The 15752-nt window shown below is 47.4% G+C and overlaps 2 protein-coding genes across 2 annotated transcripts in view; both read right to left on the reverse strand.

The window, feature by feature from the left end:
- Positions 1 to 13150, reverse strand: part of LOC128589246 (annexin A1-like) — a 104079-nt gene extending 90929 nt beyond the window's left edge. The window contains exon 1 of the mRNA XM_053596204.1: positions 13142 to 13150. The gene's annotated coding sequence lies outside the window, so the exon portion shown is untranslated. The remainder of the gene's footprint in view (positions 1 to 13141) is intronic.
- The window catches only part of HOMER2 (homer scaffold protein 2), a 111764-nt gene continuing 97892 nt past the window's right edge, over positions 1881 to 15752 (reverse strand). The window contains exons 5-9 of the mRNA XM_053596205.1: positions 9289 to 9395; positions 6179 to 6335; positions 4111 to 4221; positions 3170 to 3250; positions 1881 to 2773 (exon numbers count right to left, since the gene is read on the reverse strand). Of these exons, the coding sequence (XP_053452180.1) occupies positions 2585 to 2773; positions 3170 to 3250; positions 4111 to 4221; positions 6179 to 6335; positions 9289 to 9395 (645 nt within the window). The 3' untranslated portion in view covers positions 1881 to 2584. The remainder of the gene's footprint in view (positions 2774 to 3169; positions 3251 to 4110; positions 4222 to 6178; positions 6336 to 9288; positions 9396 to 15752) is intronic.

Below are 15752 nucleotides of genomic sequence, written 5' to 3' on the forward strand. Positions count from 1 at the left end.
ATTGAGTCCACCATTCACAGTGGCAGAGGCTGCCAGAGAGGGCCAGTCTCCTGATTGTCTGGGTTGTTCCTGGGGCATCATCATCATTAGCTTTTTAAAGAAAGTAAAATGAAGAAACACTAAGATCTTTGAAGAAAAGCAGAGGAATGGAAAGTTGCTTTTGTAAAGTTGCTGTGCTCTCACTGCCAAATCCAACTTATCTATTTATTTATTTAGAGACAGAGTCTCACTATGTCGCCCTGGGTAGAGTGCTGTGCCATCACAGCAACCTCAAACTCTTGGACTTAAGCTATTCTTTTGCCTCAGCCTCACAAGTAGCTGGGACTATAGGCGCCCACTGCAACACCCTGCTATTTTTTTTGTTGTAGTTGTCATTGCTGTTTGGCAGGCCCAGGTTGGATTCGAACCCACTAGCTCTGGTGTATGTGGCTGGCGCCCTAGTTGCTGAGCTACAATCACTGAGCCTTACCCTTCCCTTTAAAGGAGTCCCTATGACCATGCTCCCAGGCTGCGGTTTTAGAGCTTCACACAGAGTATGAGGAACAAGGTGCTCACTAACTCTGCAGTGGCTAGTGAGCGGGGACTGTGGGTCCCGACGTCTCAGCAGCCCTCCGTGGTACTGGCTTTCTATGTTTCCTACACTTCCACTTCCAGTGTTTTTTAAAGTCACTGACACTGAAATGCTTAAGTGGCTTTGCCACTACCCTATGACAACTGTGTCAGCTGAATGAGCTCCAGCCAGTTGAGACGGCTCCTTGCAGATTGCTAGGTCCTACAGAAGTGGAGGTCATCTAAAGACCCAGGTTGCGGGTATTTGGATCCCAGAGTCCATGCTCCTGGGCAGCCACACCCCCAGTCTACGGATAAGGAGACCAGGCTGGCTTGAGAAGAATCCCCTTATTTTTCTTCTGGGCCATGGGGCTAACTCCTGGCCAGCTCTTTGGCCTCATGGCACAGCCAGCAGGGAGCTGCTACCAACTCTCCTGGGAGCTGAACGGAGCCCTGGGGAAAGGCAGGTCCCACCACACCTAGTTTGACCACACTTTGTTTCCTGTCTGCCCAGGGCCCCCTACCCGCCTCTGGAGCCTCCCCTAACGTGCCCTGGTGCTCATCAGCCTTCTCTTCTATCCCCGTCCCAAACGAGACTTCCCAGCTCAGAGAGCTGTCTCAGTGCCAGGAAGGAGAGGGCAGGACTTGGCTGCTCACCTGGGGCCCAGGTCACATCTGTGCAGACTCTGCCCCCTCCCCAGACAATTTGCTCATGAATCCAAATTCAGCAGGGAGAAACTCTAACCATGGGAAAATGTTTCTTGAGTAAGTTCTCTGAGGTGGTTCTCAAAGGGGTAAGGAGGCACAGCAGCCTCCCCTGCCTGAGGCATTTAGAACTGTGCAGAGCCAAGGACTCACAGCATCTTGCCACAGCAGCCTCTCCTGATGAAGGGAGCCAATAGCACCCAGGGTGGGGGTGGCCCCACTGGGCGGCTCTGGAAGAGAGGAGGGGTTTATGGCTCTCATCCCTTCCTCAGCACGACTGAGAAAGAGAAGAGGCAGGGCTGGGCAGGACTGGTCCCCTGAGAGGGCCCAGGCTCACCAGTCCAGCCAACTCTCCCCCTCAGGGGGCCTGTGTGAGTTATTCTCAATTGTGTAAAGCCATAATAGGATCCCACCCTAGATTTCAAGCCCTAGGCATCATCCCCTATACCACAGCCAACCAGTGGTCCTGGAATTCCCAGGCCACTGGACCCCTTGTCTGGAGAAGAAGCTGGTCCCGGGGCCACAGACTCCCAGGGCAGACCATTATGGATGGTATGGTGCAGCACTCAGCAGGGGTTTGAACTCTGTTGCAGGTTTTGATTAAAACACTAAATTCTGTTTAAATGTTTAATTGAACAAATATTTATTAAGCACCTACTTTATGCCAGGCACTGTGCCAGGCGCCCTCACCGAGTGCTACTCCCACAGCAAAATCATCTGCTCAGAAATTAAAACCAAGAAAAGGAACATTGTCGCAACCGTACAAACTGGGGAGTACAGAGTGATGCAGGTGGCCACCATGCCAGAAAACACGCCTGCCAGAAGTTTGTTTGCTTTCTCTGGATAAGTCCCTACTAAAGGGTTGTTTTAAAGTATCTCAGAGTTACTGAGAGGGAAGCTGTTCTTTCTGTGCCCCCAGGGACTGGTCTTGGTGGACGTCCAGAGTATGCTGGTCAATAAAAGGAGCCAAATGTCCTGGTGTAAAGGATATTGGTATTTGGATTAGAAAATACATGTACTTTTTTTCAGTTCATATGGTTGCAACAGCCCTTAAGAAAGATATAAACATCCCTGCCCTGACTGTAAATGTTTAAGGTAGACCTAGTTCTGGATTCCTGAGTCAGAATCTTCCAGTTGTCCACAACCTCACAAGGCTGGAGAAGTGAAAGGAGATTTCTGTTCTAGAGAGGAGTAAGTGGACGGCACAACTGGTTTGGAAACACGGCAGACTGCACCTGCATTTACAGAAGCGACAGACAGGAGAACGTCCTGGTGCAAGCTCGTCTCACACACACACTCGGGACTCACGAGCACGCGGTGTGGCCCAGCGTTAGTTGTCGGTGCCCAGCTTGGAAAGGCCTCGGCGGAAGTCGTGGAGGTCGTCGATCTTGCCGTCCAGCACCTCCAGGAAGCTCCGCAGCTCCGCCTTCAGGTGGCGCTGCCGGTACCTACTCTCCTCGATGTCCGTCTTGAGAGAGCGGACTTTGTCTTCCAGGTTTTGGTTGTCTCTCTCAGCCGCCTGAGGAGACAGAAGGGAGAGGGTTTGGAGCACAAGGCGGAAGCCATAAGTGACCTGTGGGCTGGGGGCTTGGTTTGACCCATGAATCCCAAGGCCAACACGGAGTGGAGAACGCAGTGCCCGCACGGGGGCCTGGTAGAGGAGTCTGTGTCACAGGCCACCTCTCAGCTGCACTCTGCAGACACCTGGCAAGTTTGGCCGGGTGGGGGTTGGAGGGGATGGGGTGGAGGTGGGGGTGCCATCTGGTCTGCAAGTGCAGCCAGCTTTTGATGGAGGGAAAATGGTTCTTCTTTACCTTTCTAGGTGTGGAAGTGAGAGGGAGCCAGGAATTGAGTGACAGGACAATTGCCTTCTTGTCTGAGCCCCGGACAGGGATGCCCCTCCCCCTCTGCTCACCTCTAACTTCTCAGAAACATATTCGCACTCTGACATGAGCTGAGGTATGATTTCACTTTGTTTTCGGAGATCTTTCAACTCCTACAAGAGACAGAAATTTGAGAAAGAACATGATAGCAAGTCAGATAAGATGTATTCATGAAAATATCGCCAGGTGTGGTGGTTCATGCCTATAATCCCAGCACTCTGAGAGGCCAAGGCAGGTAGATTGCTTGTTCTCAGGAGTTGGAGACCAGCCTGAGCAAGATAGAAAAACTGAGGCGAGAGGATCACTTGAGCCCAAGAATTGGAGGTTGCTGTGATCTATACATCATGGCACTCTACACAAAACAGACTCTTGTCTCAAAACAAAAAGAAAAACAGAAAGAAAATATCAACCCAGGCGTGAGCAATGGGAGTAAAGCAGCTTTCAGAAGCTGTCCTGTTCCCACAAATAATGGTGGTGACAAGGCTAACACTTAAACATCATGTGCTTTACCACATGAAGTCCACACACCACCACAAAAAGGCAGATGTCCTTACACAAGTGACTCCTGCTTTGTAGATTCCTGAGGCCTAGAGAGGTTCAGTGACCTGCCCATCTCTAGCACGTGTGGCCTGAACTGCTCTTCCCCACAGGAAGCAGATGCCTGCATGGCTGGGTTCTAGCTGCATTCATCTGACAGTAGCACTTAACTTTGACCCATTATTTATAAAATGTGCCACTCCCCATGGGCCAAGTGACAGACTGCATGTGCACAGCAAGGAGGCTTCAGGGGACAGTGAGACCTCTGCCCTGGAGTGTGTGCACTCTGGTGTGGCTCCTGGCACCCTCTGTGCTGGCACTGAGGTGGTAGCCAGGGCTGGCCATGTGCCCCAAGCCACCAGCTGTGTCCCTGGGTAGAGATCCCCTCCCTGGGCCAGGAGGATGCCAGGGCCCCACCCAGAGCACCAGCACTCACCGTCTCTTTGTCTCGGAGCTCTGCCTCCAGCTCCTCGATCCGCCTCTTCAGCTGGGTGTTCTTCTCCTTCTCTTTGCTGATCTCGCTGCACTGCTCTTCCAGCTTGTCAATCTTCAGCGAAGGCCACACATTAAAGCAGTGGTGTTACTTTACTTCCGTCGTTAGACAAGGGGTGGACACAGCTATGTGTGTGCGGTCTTTTAAAATAGACCATACACAATTAACTTATACATTTCCCTTTGCGGTTATGAACAGACCCCCGCGGCTCCTTCCTGGGGCTGTGCCCTCCCTTGCAGGGATGCCCTCAGCACTGGCAGTCGGGTAAATGGAGAAACCTGGCTTCAGGCTGCTCTGGGCTCCTGTTTTCTCTCATAGCCCCGGGAGTAATTTTAGGTTTACTTTATGAATCTGTCACAGGCAAGGGCCAGATGGCCCCTGAACTGACCTGTGTCTTCCCAGCATGACTTTTGTATCATGTTAATCATGTCCTCAATTATTCTGTTTCATCTTAAGGGTTTAAGCCAGCAGGAAAGAGAACTGAGCTACCCTGTGGGACATGACTGCCGAAGGGAAGCAATGACATTTCCTACACTGTAAATCAAGGTGACCTTCCCTACTGGTGTACAGAGGGGCCTGGCCTGTGGCCTCCTCCTTGAGGATGAATGTCGAGTCCGCACCCTCAGAAGGGCTCCCCATGTGGAGTGAGAGTGCCCAGGCCTGACGCCCTGACATTGTACCTATGCTGAGAACTTCCTGGGGCCACAATGTGTGTGTAGAGTGGACAGCTGGAGTGGACCCCGCACGTAACCGTAAGTGCACTGCAGGGACGGACTCCTCCCACCAGGCAGCAACAGCCCTCAGTTTGAAGGGTACCAGGTAGATACTGTCAGGACACTTCTTAGAGGTGGCCTGTGCCAACCCTCAGGGCTCACGGCCCTGGCATCACTGCTCCTGGAGATCCACCAACTGCCACCTCCAGCCCTGGGTGTGAGGCTCCACCAGGGAAGTCAACGCTGCTCATGGGAGCAAGTTCCTTATGGTGGTCCCTCCCCACTTTGCCGGTGTCCCTATCCCCAGCCCAAAGTGAGGAGCTGAGGATAGCAGACCCTTCCGCAACCACCCTAAGGCCCACCTTGCTGCCCGGCATGCAGGTCTGCCAGGACTGGAATGGGGATGTGCACATTAGCCAGTGGCCTGGTGCTCCACTGAATCTTCCCACATGGAATGTGGACGTGAGGCGGTTTTGTGTGCACAGCACCTCGGGGCACTGACCGGGTGTAAACGGGGCTGAGGGAGGGTGAGCACTGATCTGAATGGCATGTGTCCCCTGAAACCCTCCCTGAGGCACACAGTCCAAAGTCCTGTGCACTCACAGCTGGGGCTTAACCACCCTTGACATGTGGTTAGCACACAAGCCTCAAACCCAGGGGCAGGGGGAGGAGGTAGAGTCTCCAGCCACCGCAAAACTACCTACCAAGTGAGTGACTAATTGCAGGAAAGGGTCAGAGGGCAGCAGGCAACCCACCCAGGCCACCAGCCCATCCTCTCTAGTGCTGTGTTCCTTTTCTCACTTCTAAATTCACACATTTAGAAATGGTGAGTGTGGAATGGAAGCATATGCTCCCCATCTTTTCCTAAACCTGGCTTCTCACTTACTCTCTGGACTCCTTAGGTGAACTGAAGGTCACTAACCCCAGGAACGTCAAGGGAGGCCACCCACAGTGAGGGGCCAGCCCAGGACTAGCATCAGAGGGTGCTCAGAGAGGGACAAGGCTGACATCTCCTAGGGATACGAATCGTAATACTTGGTTTGGCAAAGGTAATATTAACATATCATGGTTACCTTCCTGCTAAAAAGGCGGGAGATGGAGGGGCATTCCCTCAGCAGAAGCAGCAAGACTTGCCCTGGCCGTGGGGATGAGGACAAAGTAAGAGACAAAGGACCGTGGTGGCCACATGTCCTGCTGCCCATGCCAGCCGGCAGGGAGCTCCCTCCTGTGGCCCACTCTGAGGCCCCCCACTTCTCCCACCCGAGGCCACGCCCCCTCCCCCAACCCCCATGGCCCACCTTGCTGCGGAGCCGGTCGTTCTCATCACGGCAGATGGAGAACTGCCTCTTCCACTGCTCCACGCTGGCCGCTGACTCCTGCAGGGCCGTGGTCAGCCGGGCGTTGCTCTCTCGCAGGGTCTGCAGCTCAATCTCCCACTTTTTCACGTTAGCGGCGCTGCGGGGAAGGACAAGCAGTGAGGATGCAGTGGGTGCTGTCCACCTTGCTGTGGCTCCACCCACTTGGAGGAGGGGGGGGTCTCTGCCACTTTTCAGCCCCATGGGTTGGCTCATGGGCCTGGCTGCACGGATGAAGTGCCAAGAAGGATAAGCCTCTGTGGTGGGAGGACACCACCTTGCTGGCTATCTAATTAAAGAGTCACCTTAGAGGAGAACAGTGTTGTTACAGAATGCTGAGACAGGGCTAAGCATGAAGGCTGCAAAGTGTGGCAGAGACCGCCAGCCCCAAATACCTGCTGACCCGCTGCCAAGGAGCCCTGTCATGCCGGCTCCTTCTCAGGAACAGGTCCTGAGTTGATGGGACCGGCCAGAGGTCCCCTTAAGAATCTCCCAAAGGCCTTGGACACCTCTAGGACCCAGGACAAGAAACAGACCCCAGCTGTGGAGTGGTCACAGCCTCACTATAACCTGTGCCTCCCCACCAGCATTAAAGGAATCCAGATTTGAGAGCCCAGGGCTTGAGCACAGAGGGGACACAACAGGAATTGGCACCCTGTGGGCTGAACAGGGGTTCTAAACTTGGGGTGTGGGAGGAGCACTGGCCCTACTTCCCCTCAGGGTGTGAGGAGACCAGTGATCTGAGAGACACATCTGCTGTCATCATAAAGGCCTCGCTTGGGTTTTACCTTCTACGTCAGCGGTTCCTGTCGTGACCCACAGGAACTGTATTAAAGGGTTACAGCATTAGGAAGGTTGAGAATCACTGTTCTATGTGCTCAGTGAGGAAGAAGTTTAAAAAATGGGAGTCAGGATCACCTCAGTCACTACTCCCTTTCAATCCCTCCTTTAATTCCTTAATTAATTGGAGCCCACATATCTGTGGCACTAAGGACCTGAGGTGACAGGGCAGAGCCTCACCCAGCGAACCCACCAGGAGGTTTGTGCCCGCAGAAGAGAGTCCTCTTTCTAAAAAAGGCTTTTACATTTTTTCACAGTTTAAAAGTAAACTGTGTGTGAACAGTCTGGAATCTTTCATCCATCGCCTCAAGGACCTAGGAGTACAACTGGAAAATGCTTGGTTTCAGTTGCAAACACTCCTGACTGAAAAAAATAGTAAAATTTATCACCTGATGGGTTTTAGCTAATTTAGGGAAACAGATTCATGCCCATTCCTGTAACTCAATGTTCATTCAACTCAAGATTTGAAAACATTTATTTTTAGGGGTGAAATATTTTCATTCAGGCAACGCACTGTAACTTCAATAACCAAAAATAGCTCTCACAATTGCCTGATGAGTAAGAAAAGAGACTGGTCACAGCCATGCCCTTTGAAGTACCTGAAAAAGACTCACAGCCTAAAGGCAGTGGGTCAATCTAAGGGTCCTGTGCCGGGTCACAGGAATTAAGCTCCTCATGCTGGCTGGGCCAGCTGCGCAGGAGGTGGGTGTCCAGCCCCCAGCGGCCCTGCCTCTGCAATCAGTCTGGCTGCCCCTGAGAAGTTCCTGCAGAGACTGCAACCACAGCCTTGAGTGAACGGCAGGCAGTGCAGGGGGACAAAAGGAGTCCCCAGATGTGTGACCTTGGGCAAAGAGTCACTTTATCACCTGGAAATCAGTTTACAGAACTGTTAGAAATAAAGGTTTGTTGCTAAACTGCCCAGTTCATGATATTTTGTTATAGTAGCCTGAGCAAAGCTTCCAAGATGACAGTTCTTAAATGGGCAGCTCTGAGGAGGGCAGCTTCTTAGTTTAGGGAGCAGGCAGAACCCCGGGCCAGGTGAGCAAGAAGCCCCAAGGGCACCCAAGAGCCCAGCCTTCAGGAAATGAACCACATTCTCAAGATAATATCTGGTTCATACAGCCATTAAAAATTAAAATCTTACAGATATCGTTATAGAGATTGTGTTAAATTTATAGATTTAGGGGAAACTGATACTTTTAGGGTTTTTTACCACTTTTCAATAGAATATGTAATTTATTATTCTTTTTACAAGACAGGGTCTTGTTCTGTTACTCAGGCTAGAGTGCAGTGGTGTGATTATAGCTCACTGTAACCTTAAACTCCCGAGCTCAAGAGATACTCCCAGCCTGCCTCGACCTCCTGAATAGTTGGGACTACGGGTGTGCACCACCACATTTGGCTGATTTTATTTTTCTATTTTCTTATAGACATGGGGTCTTGCTGCATTGCCCAAGCTGGTCTCGAGCTCCTGGCCTCAAGCACTTCTCCCATTTTGGTCACCCAAAGTGCTAGGATTACAGGTGTGAGCCACCATGCCCAGCCAAAAGAATATTATCTTTCTATTTGCTAAATGATGTAGTTATGATCCTAAAAATCATTTTAAAGTTTGCTTCACACAGATCTGGTACATTTTTTAAAAAGTTTATTCCTATGTTATTTTATGGTTCTAGTTCATATTGTAAAAGAAATCTCTTCTTCAAATGTATGTTCTATGTGTATATTTGTATATATGAAAGCCAATGATTTTTGTGTGATTTGATATTTTTTAATAGTTTCTTAGGTTTTTTTTTTTTTTTTTTTTTGGCCGGGGCTGGGTTTGAACCCGCCACCTCTGGCATATGGAACCGGCACCCTACTCCTTGAGCCACAGGCACCACCCAGTTTCTTAGGTTTTTAAATGGTTTTCTTAGATGCTCAAGACTCAATCTTTTTTGTGAAACAGAGTGTTAAATACAGGGACACACCACAGTCTCTCACGTTGACCCTCTCTCCACACGTGCTCACGTTGTCACACACTCGAACACGTGAACTGATACTGATGTGGTCACCCAGACAGCAATGCCATGACATCAGCTGGTCTTCCTTTCACCAGAAGAGAAGACTGGGCACTCTGAGCAGGGCTAGGTCTTTACTCCCAATTTTCTGAAACCCTGCCCAATACAACAGGCTTGGCATGGAGAAACAGGATCTGGGTTGTAAACAGCCCTCACCTCTGTGTCAATGCAATCTTCAGCTTGTCATTCTCGGACTTGAGGTGTGTGTCAGCCGGACCCGCGTGAGAGGCCTTTTCATCATCTGTCCCATTGACGCTGGAGGCCTGAGGAGAGGACGGGGTTTCACACGCACATTCCGGACCCGGCCAGCCCCCAGCACACATGACTGCTCATCCTCACACCACAGCGCATGGGGCGTCAGAAGGAATCGCGTGCTCACGAATACAGGAGAACATGCTCACTCGCCCAGAGCATGGTGAAGACTGACACGTGGAAACGTCTAACAAAGACCACCAAGAACAGGGGATGGCCCCGGACACCACACTGAGTCCACAAAGTCTGCGCACTCTGCTGACCAGGGGGCTCCGGCCACTGTTCAGAGCCCTTCTACTCAAACTTTACATATAGATAGTTCTGCCAAGTTTAGACATCTGGTCTCCTTATGTACCACAGGACAGAAGTCATGGGGAAGAGGATTGTCATAAACAACAAGGAACGAGAAACAGTGAATTAGGATGGAGAAAAAGCACATATTAGAAGCTGAGACAACAAACATCCGAGGGCTATGGAGAGTTAGATCAACATAGTCATTAAAAAAACAAGAACCAGGGTGGCGCCTGTGGCTCAGTGAGTAGGGCACTGGCCATATACTGAGGGTGGGTTCAAACCCAGCCCCGGCCAAACCGCAACAAAAAAATAACCGGGCGTTGTGGCTATTAGCTGGGGCACCTGTACTCCCAGCTACTCGGGAGGCTGAGGCAAGAGAATTGCCTAAGCCCAGGAGTTGGAGGTTGTTGTGCGCGGTGTGATGCCACGGCACTCTACTGAGGGCCATAAACTGAGACTCTGTCGCTATTAAAAAAGAAAAAAAACCAAGAACCAGAGACAGATGTCTGCCAACTCCCTTACTATTTAGCATTGTTATGAATATTCTGATGTATTTTTTGTAACAAATCACACCACAGGAGGGTGAAATCTCATCTAGTGCTTGACAAGATCTTATTTAGCCTCCAATAAGCCTAAAGGTAAGGGAAGAAAGCAGAAGGGAAGAGAATGATGTATAAGACTGACTAAATTTCAGCATTGCAAAACAAAAATGCCATGAACAACATTAAAATGCAAACAAAAATTTGGGGGAAAATATATGCAGCACGTATGAAAAACAAAATGTCACTACCTTTCCTACATTGAAAAACGATTAGAGTCCTCATCTGTTTGAGCTACACACTGAATATTTATGGAAGAAATGATGAAATATCCAGGATTTGCTTTAAAATATAGGGGAGGGGAAAGGGGAGTGCAGATGACACAACTGGTCATAAATTCCTAATTGCTAAAGCTCACCTGGAGGTTCATGCAGGTTCCCTGCACAAGTCTACCAAGCACTGTATATGTTCAAAATTGTTTGTGTTAAAAAATAAAGCTCTTGGAAATCAATACAAAAAAGGTGAACACTTTAAACTTAAAAAAAAAAAAGGCTAGGCAATTGATATGTACAAAAAAAGAAAAGTATATAGTCAATAAACACAAAAAAATGTAATCTTACTAGTAAAGAAATACAAAATAAAAAAAGCCAATAATATACATTTTTCATCTGTCATATCAAGAAAGCTTTGCTGGCGAGGGTGTGGGAGGAAAAAGCCTTACTCACCGCTGGTAGGAGTTAGAATTGTGCATTTCTGTGGGCTGAGTTTATAGTATGCATTAAAAGCTTAAAAACAGCCATACCTTTAAACCTGTACTTCCAGTTCAGGAATTTATCCTACAGATACCATCATATGCACAGATATGTGCAGGAAGGCTTATCACAGCACTATTCACACTAACGAACAATTAGAAACCCGGTGTTCCAATTATAGGAGGCTTCTGGGCTAAGTGTAGATACAAACAAAACTCTGGAATTCTGTTTAGACATTAAAGCAGTTTGAAAATAAATGACTGTGATATAAAGTTTTAAAAAGGATAAAAAGGGTAGTACAGAAATATACTAGAAAACTACATTATAATAGAAAGCCAGACACCAAAATACCAACAAAATACTGTTGAGTGATGAGAGCATAATTCTTATTTCTTTCTTTATAGAATTGTGTATTTGTGTATATACATATATATATATATTTTTTTTTTTTTTTTTTTTTTTGAGACAGAGCCTCACTTGTTGCCCTTGTGCGTCATAGCTCACAGCAACCTCAGACTCTTGGGCTTAAGTGATTCTCTTGCCTCAACCTCCCAAGTAGCTGAGACTACAGGTGCCCTCCACAATGTCCGGCTATATTTTTTGTTGGGTTGTCATCATTGTTGTTCAGCTAGCCTGGGCCAGGTTTGTACCTGGCTGGTGCATTAACCACTATGCTACTGGTGCCGAGCCAGCATTGTATATTTTTATTTCTACAATAAACATGTTTTGGTTTTATAGTCACAAAACTCCCACATTAAATTTTTTTTTAATTAGGTTGTTTAAATCTTCAACTATTTGGAAACCTTGGTCAAAGAGTTCACACTTTAAGAGATTCAGGAAACTAAGCAATTATGTTGATTCTATTTATTCTATCTATCTATTTATTTCGAGTCTCACTTTGTCTCCCTGGGAAGAGTGTCGTGGCATCATAGCTCAAGCAACCTCAAACTCTGGGCTCAAGAGATCCTCTTGCCTCAGCCTTTTGAGTGTCTGGGACTATAGGTGTCTGGTACAATGCCTAGCTAGTTTTTAGAGACAGAGTCTTGCTTTGGCTCAGGCTGGTCCCGAACTCATGAGCTCAAGCAATCCATCCACCTGGCCTCCCAGAGTGCTAGGATTACAGGCCTGAGCCACCACATCCAGCTTGAATTATATGGCTTCTAATGAAAAGAAAAATAAATGTATAATAATATCTATATCTGTAGAAATAGCAGAAAGGGTAAATAAAAACTAAGGCTTAGAGACAAAAAAACCATTTCTACATAATTAATACAGACATAAAAAACACCTTATTAAGTGTATTTGATACTTTTAAAGTTTAAAAACTTTTGGGGGAACAAATATTAAAGAATAACCTTATTTAGAGAAATTTAGATATTGAAATTTAAAGCTATCACTGTAATAAGTGGTATTCAGAAAAAGATAGGATACTAGAGACTTTCTAGACCATGGATCATTTCAGATGCCCAATTTTACAGATCCTCAGAGATCACTCAAGTTAATTAGTATTCAAAATTAACATCAGTCTTAGAGTATATTAAAGATGATTTAGAAAGATTCGGGAAAGTTCCCGTCCACCTGAAGCCCAATATACATTTTCTTGCATAAATCCATATGGAGCATTTTTCTTTAGCCATTAAAAGAGTTTTGGAAGGCTGGGTGCGAAGGCTCGCGTCTGTAATCCCAACACTCTGGAAGGCCAAGGCAGGTGGACTGCCTGAGTTCACAGGTTCAAGACCAGCCTGAGCAAGTGCAAGACCTGGTCTCTAAAAAATAGCCGGGCGTCGTGGTGTGAGCCTGTAGTCCCAGCTACTTGGGAGGCTGAGACAAGAGAATTGCTTCAGCCCAAGAGTATGAGGTTGCTGTGAGTTGTGACGCCATGACACTCTACCAAGGGTGACACAGTGAGACTGCCTCAAAGCAAAACAAAACAACAAAAAAATAGTTTTGAAAAGGAAATGATTGAGACATAAATAACTTTGAAAAGGGTGATATAAAATATATAGAAAACTATATTAGAAAGACACACACCAAAATACCATCGAGTGATGAGAGTGCAGGTGATTCTTATTTCTTTATAGCATGGTATATTTTTTATTTGTATAATAAACATATCTAGATACATGTTTATATGATGAACCAGGACAAAGAGTTGGGAATATAACTGAAGACAGACACAGATTCTGCCTTTGTGAAGCATCTCAAGCCACTAAATCTCCTGTCCACGGTGGCCAATAACCCTCCTCTTGGCACCTGCCACTAAAGCTCCTTTGACAAACCTCCTTTGGGAACCTGCTTCTTTCACCTTTGAGCACAGATGTGCTATCTATGCTCCCACCTGGGGTTAAGCGATGCTAGGATTTCTCCTCCCCATCCTCTTTGCTGGCTCCCCTCCATAACCAGGCTCATTCCCCAGGGCTCCAGATTTGGCTCTCCTTTGCCCCCACTTCTTTGCACACCTGACTCCAGCAACTGGTTCTGCCAGGCTGATGGGCAAGTCTAGAGCGTTGATCTTGACTGTTAAAGATGCCCAGGCCCCTGGATTCTCCTGCTGTGTGCTATCCCCATTTGACCCCTGGCTGCTCTAGCCCAGCTACTCTCCATCCCATTGCCTCCTCCATGACCTTCCTGCCCTGCCCTCCTTAACAGGTCTTACCACCTGCACGCACCGTTGTGTTCATTCTAGACCAACACTCAAAAAACACTCCCAGTGTTACTGAAGACCCAATCATAAACCGTTAAACCAACAGTTAATAAATAATAAACCACACACCAACGAAGAGCGTGAGGTCCCTCACAGCATCTCCGAGCACACCCTACGCTCCCCATGCCCCAGCTCTGCCGGGGGAGTCCTGGCTGTCTTGCTCCCACCTCATGCTTATTCATGACCCAGAATCTTCTCTTCTGAAGTCTCCCTTTCCTTGTCTCTCTACATATGACCTTGTCACTGGTCAAGCCATCCCCTATCATCACACATACACAACAATCTAGACATCAGGAATGCAGGTATTTTTATTTCAGATTAAAATAGGTCCTTTTAAAAAGTTCATAAGCACAATTTGTTTTCTGGTTTTTTCATTTTTATTCTAGTGTGCTATCTCAGTGTGGGTGTAACAGTGCACTGCATCTAACTGCCATACATTTTTAGCCCTGGAAACTTTTTTTTTTAATTGTTGGGGAATTCATTGAGGGTACAAAGAACCAGGTTCACTGCTTGCATTCATTAGGTAAAGTCCCTCTTTTAATTGTGTCTCACCCACAAGAGGTGTGCCATACGCTGTGACCGTGACCTCCCACCCCCTCCCGCCTTCCCTCTCTCCCTTTCCCACCCCCTGCCATGAATTAGCATTAATTGTCCTTTTATCAGATTTGAGTACACTGGATTCTTGCTTCTCCATTCTTGTGTTTTTCTAAGAAGAATGTGTTTCAGGCTTGGCACCGATAGCACAGTGGTTACAGCACCAGCCACATACACCAAGGGAGCCAGGTTCAAACCCGGCCCTGGTCAGCTAAATGACAATGACAGCTGCAACAAAAAATAGCCAGGCATTGTAGCGGGTGCCTGTAGTCCCAACTACCTGGGAGGCTGAGGCAAGAGAATTGCTTCAGCCCAAGAGTTTGAGTGAGGTTGCTGTGAGCTGTGACACCACAGCTCTCTACCGAGTGCGATTCTATCTCTCAAAAAAAAAAAAAGAAGAATGTGTTTCAACTCCATTCAGGTTAATGCAAAAGATACAAAGTCACCATCTTTTTTGTGGCTCAATAGTATTCTACAGTATACATATACCACAGCTTATTAATCCATTCCTGGGCTGGTGGGCATTTAGGCTGTTTCCACATTTTGGCAATTGCAAATTTAGCTGCAATAAACAGTCTAATGAAAATACTGTGATAAAAAGGGTATTTTTTTCCTTCTGGGTAGAAGCCCAGTAATGGGACTGCGGGATCAAATAGAAGGTCTAGTCTGAGTTCTTTGAGGTTTCTCCATACTTCCTTCCAAAAGAGTTGTATTAGTTTGCAGTCCCACCAGCAGTGTAAAAATGTTCCTTTCTCTCCAAATCCACACCAGCATCTGCAGTTTTGAGACTTTGTGATGTGGGACATTCTCACTGGGGTTAGGTGATATCTCAGGGTGGTTCTGATTTGCATTTATCTGATCATTAGGGACAATGAGCATTTTTTCATATGTTTGTTAGCCATTCCTCTGTCTTCCTTAGGGAAGGTTCTAGTCATCTCCCTTGTCTATATGATATAAGGGATTGTTGGCTCTTTTTATGTTGCTTAACTGGAGTTCTCTGTAGATCCTAGTTATCAAGCTCTTGTCCGATTCATAATATGCAAATATCTTTTTCCATTCTGAAGGTTGTCTATTTGCTTTGGTTGTTGTCTCCTTAGCAGTATAGAAGCTATTCAGTTTAATTAAGTCCCATTTAGACAAGACTACTTACTTCCTGACAAAGCCAGATCTTTGGTTAAAATAGAGCTGCTGGAATACCATCTCCCACCTGACTTGGACACCAGGGCTCTCTGGCGTCAAGTTTTCCCTCTCATGGGCACAAAGTACTTGCATCTGCCCAAGAGCTCCTTACATGTAGGCTGCACCTTCCACGGGGCAGGGAAACTCGCTGCCTCGCCTGGGCACTTCAACAGTGACCACAGAATGTCTCTTGGAGCCGCAGACACGTAGACTTATCAACTTGACTCTCATCAACTGTTTTCTGTCAAAAAACAGTACCACAACCTGAACAATTCAAGAGTCTCATAAAACATGCCATGTCCATCT

Source organism: Nycticebus coucang, chromosome 6 (genome assembly GCF_027406575.1).
Source record: "Nycticebus coucang isolate mNycCou1 chromosome 6, mNycCou1.pri, whole genome shotgun sequence".
In the NCBI taxonomy this organism is placed as follows: domain Eukaryota; kingdom Metazoa; phylum Chordata; class Mammalia; order Primates; family Lorisidae; genus Nycticebus; species Nycticebus coucang.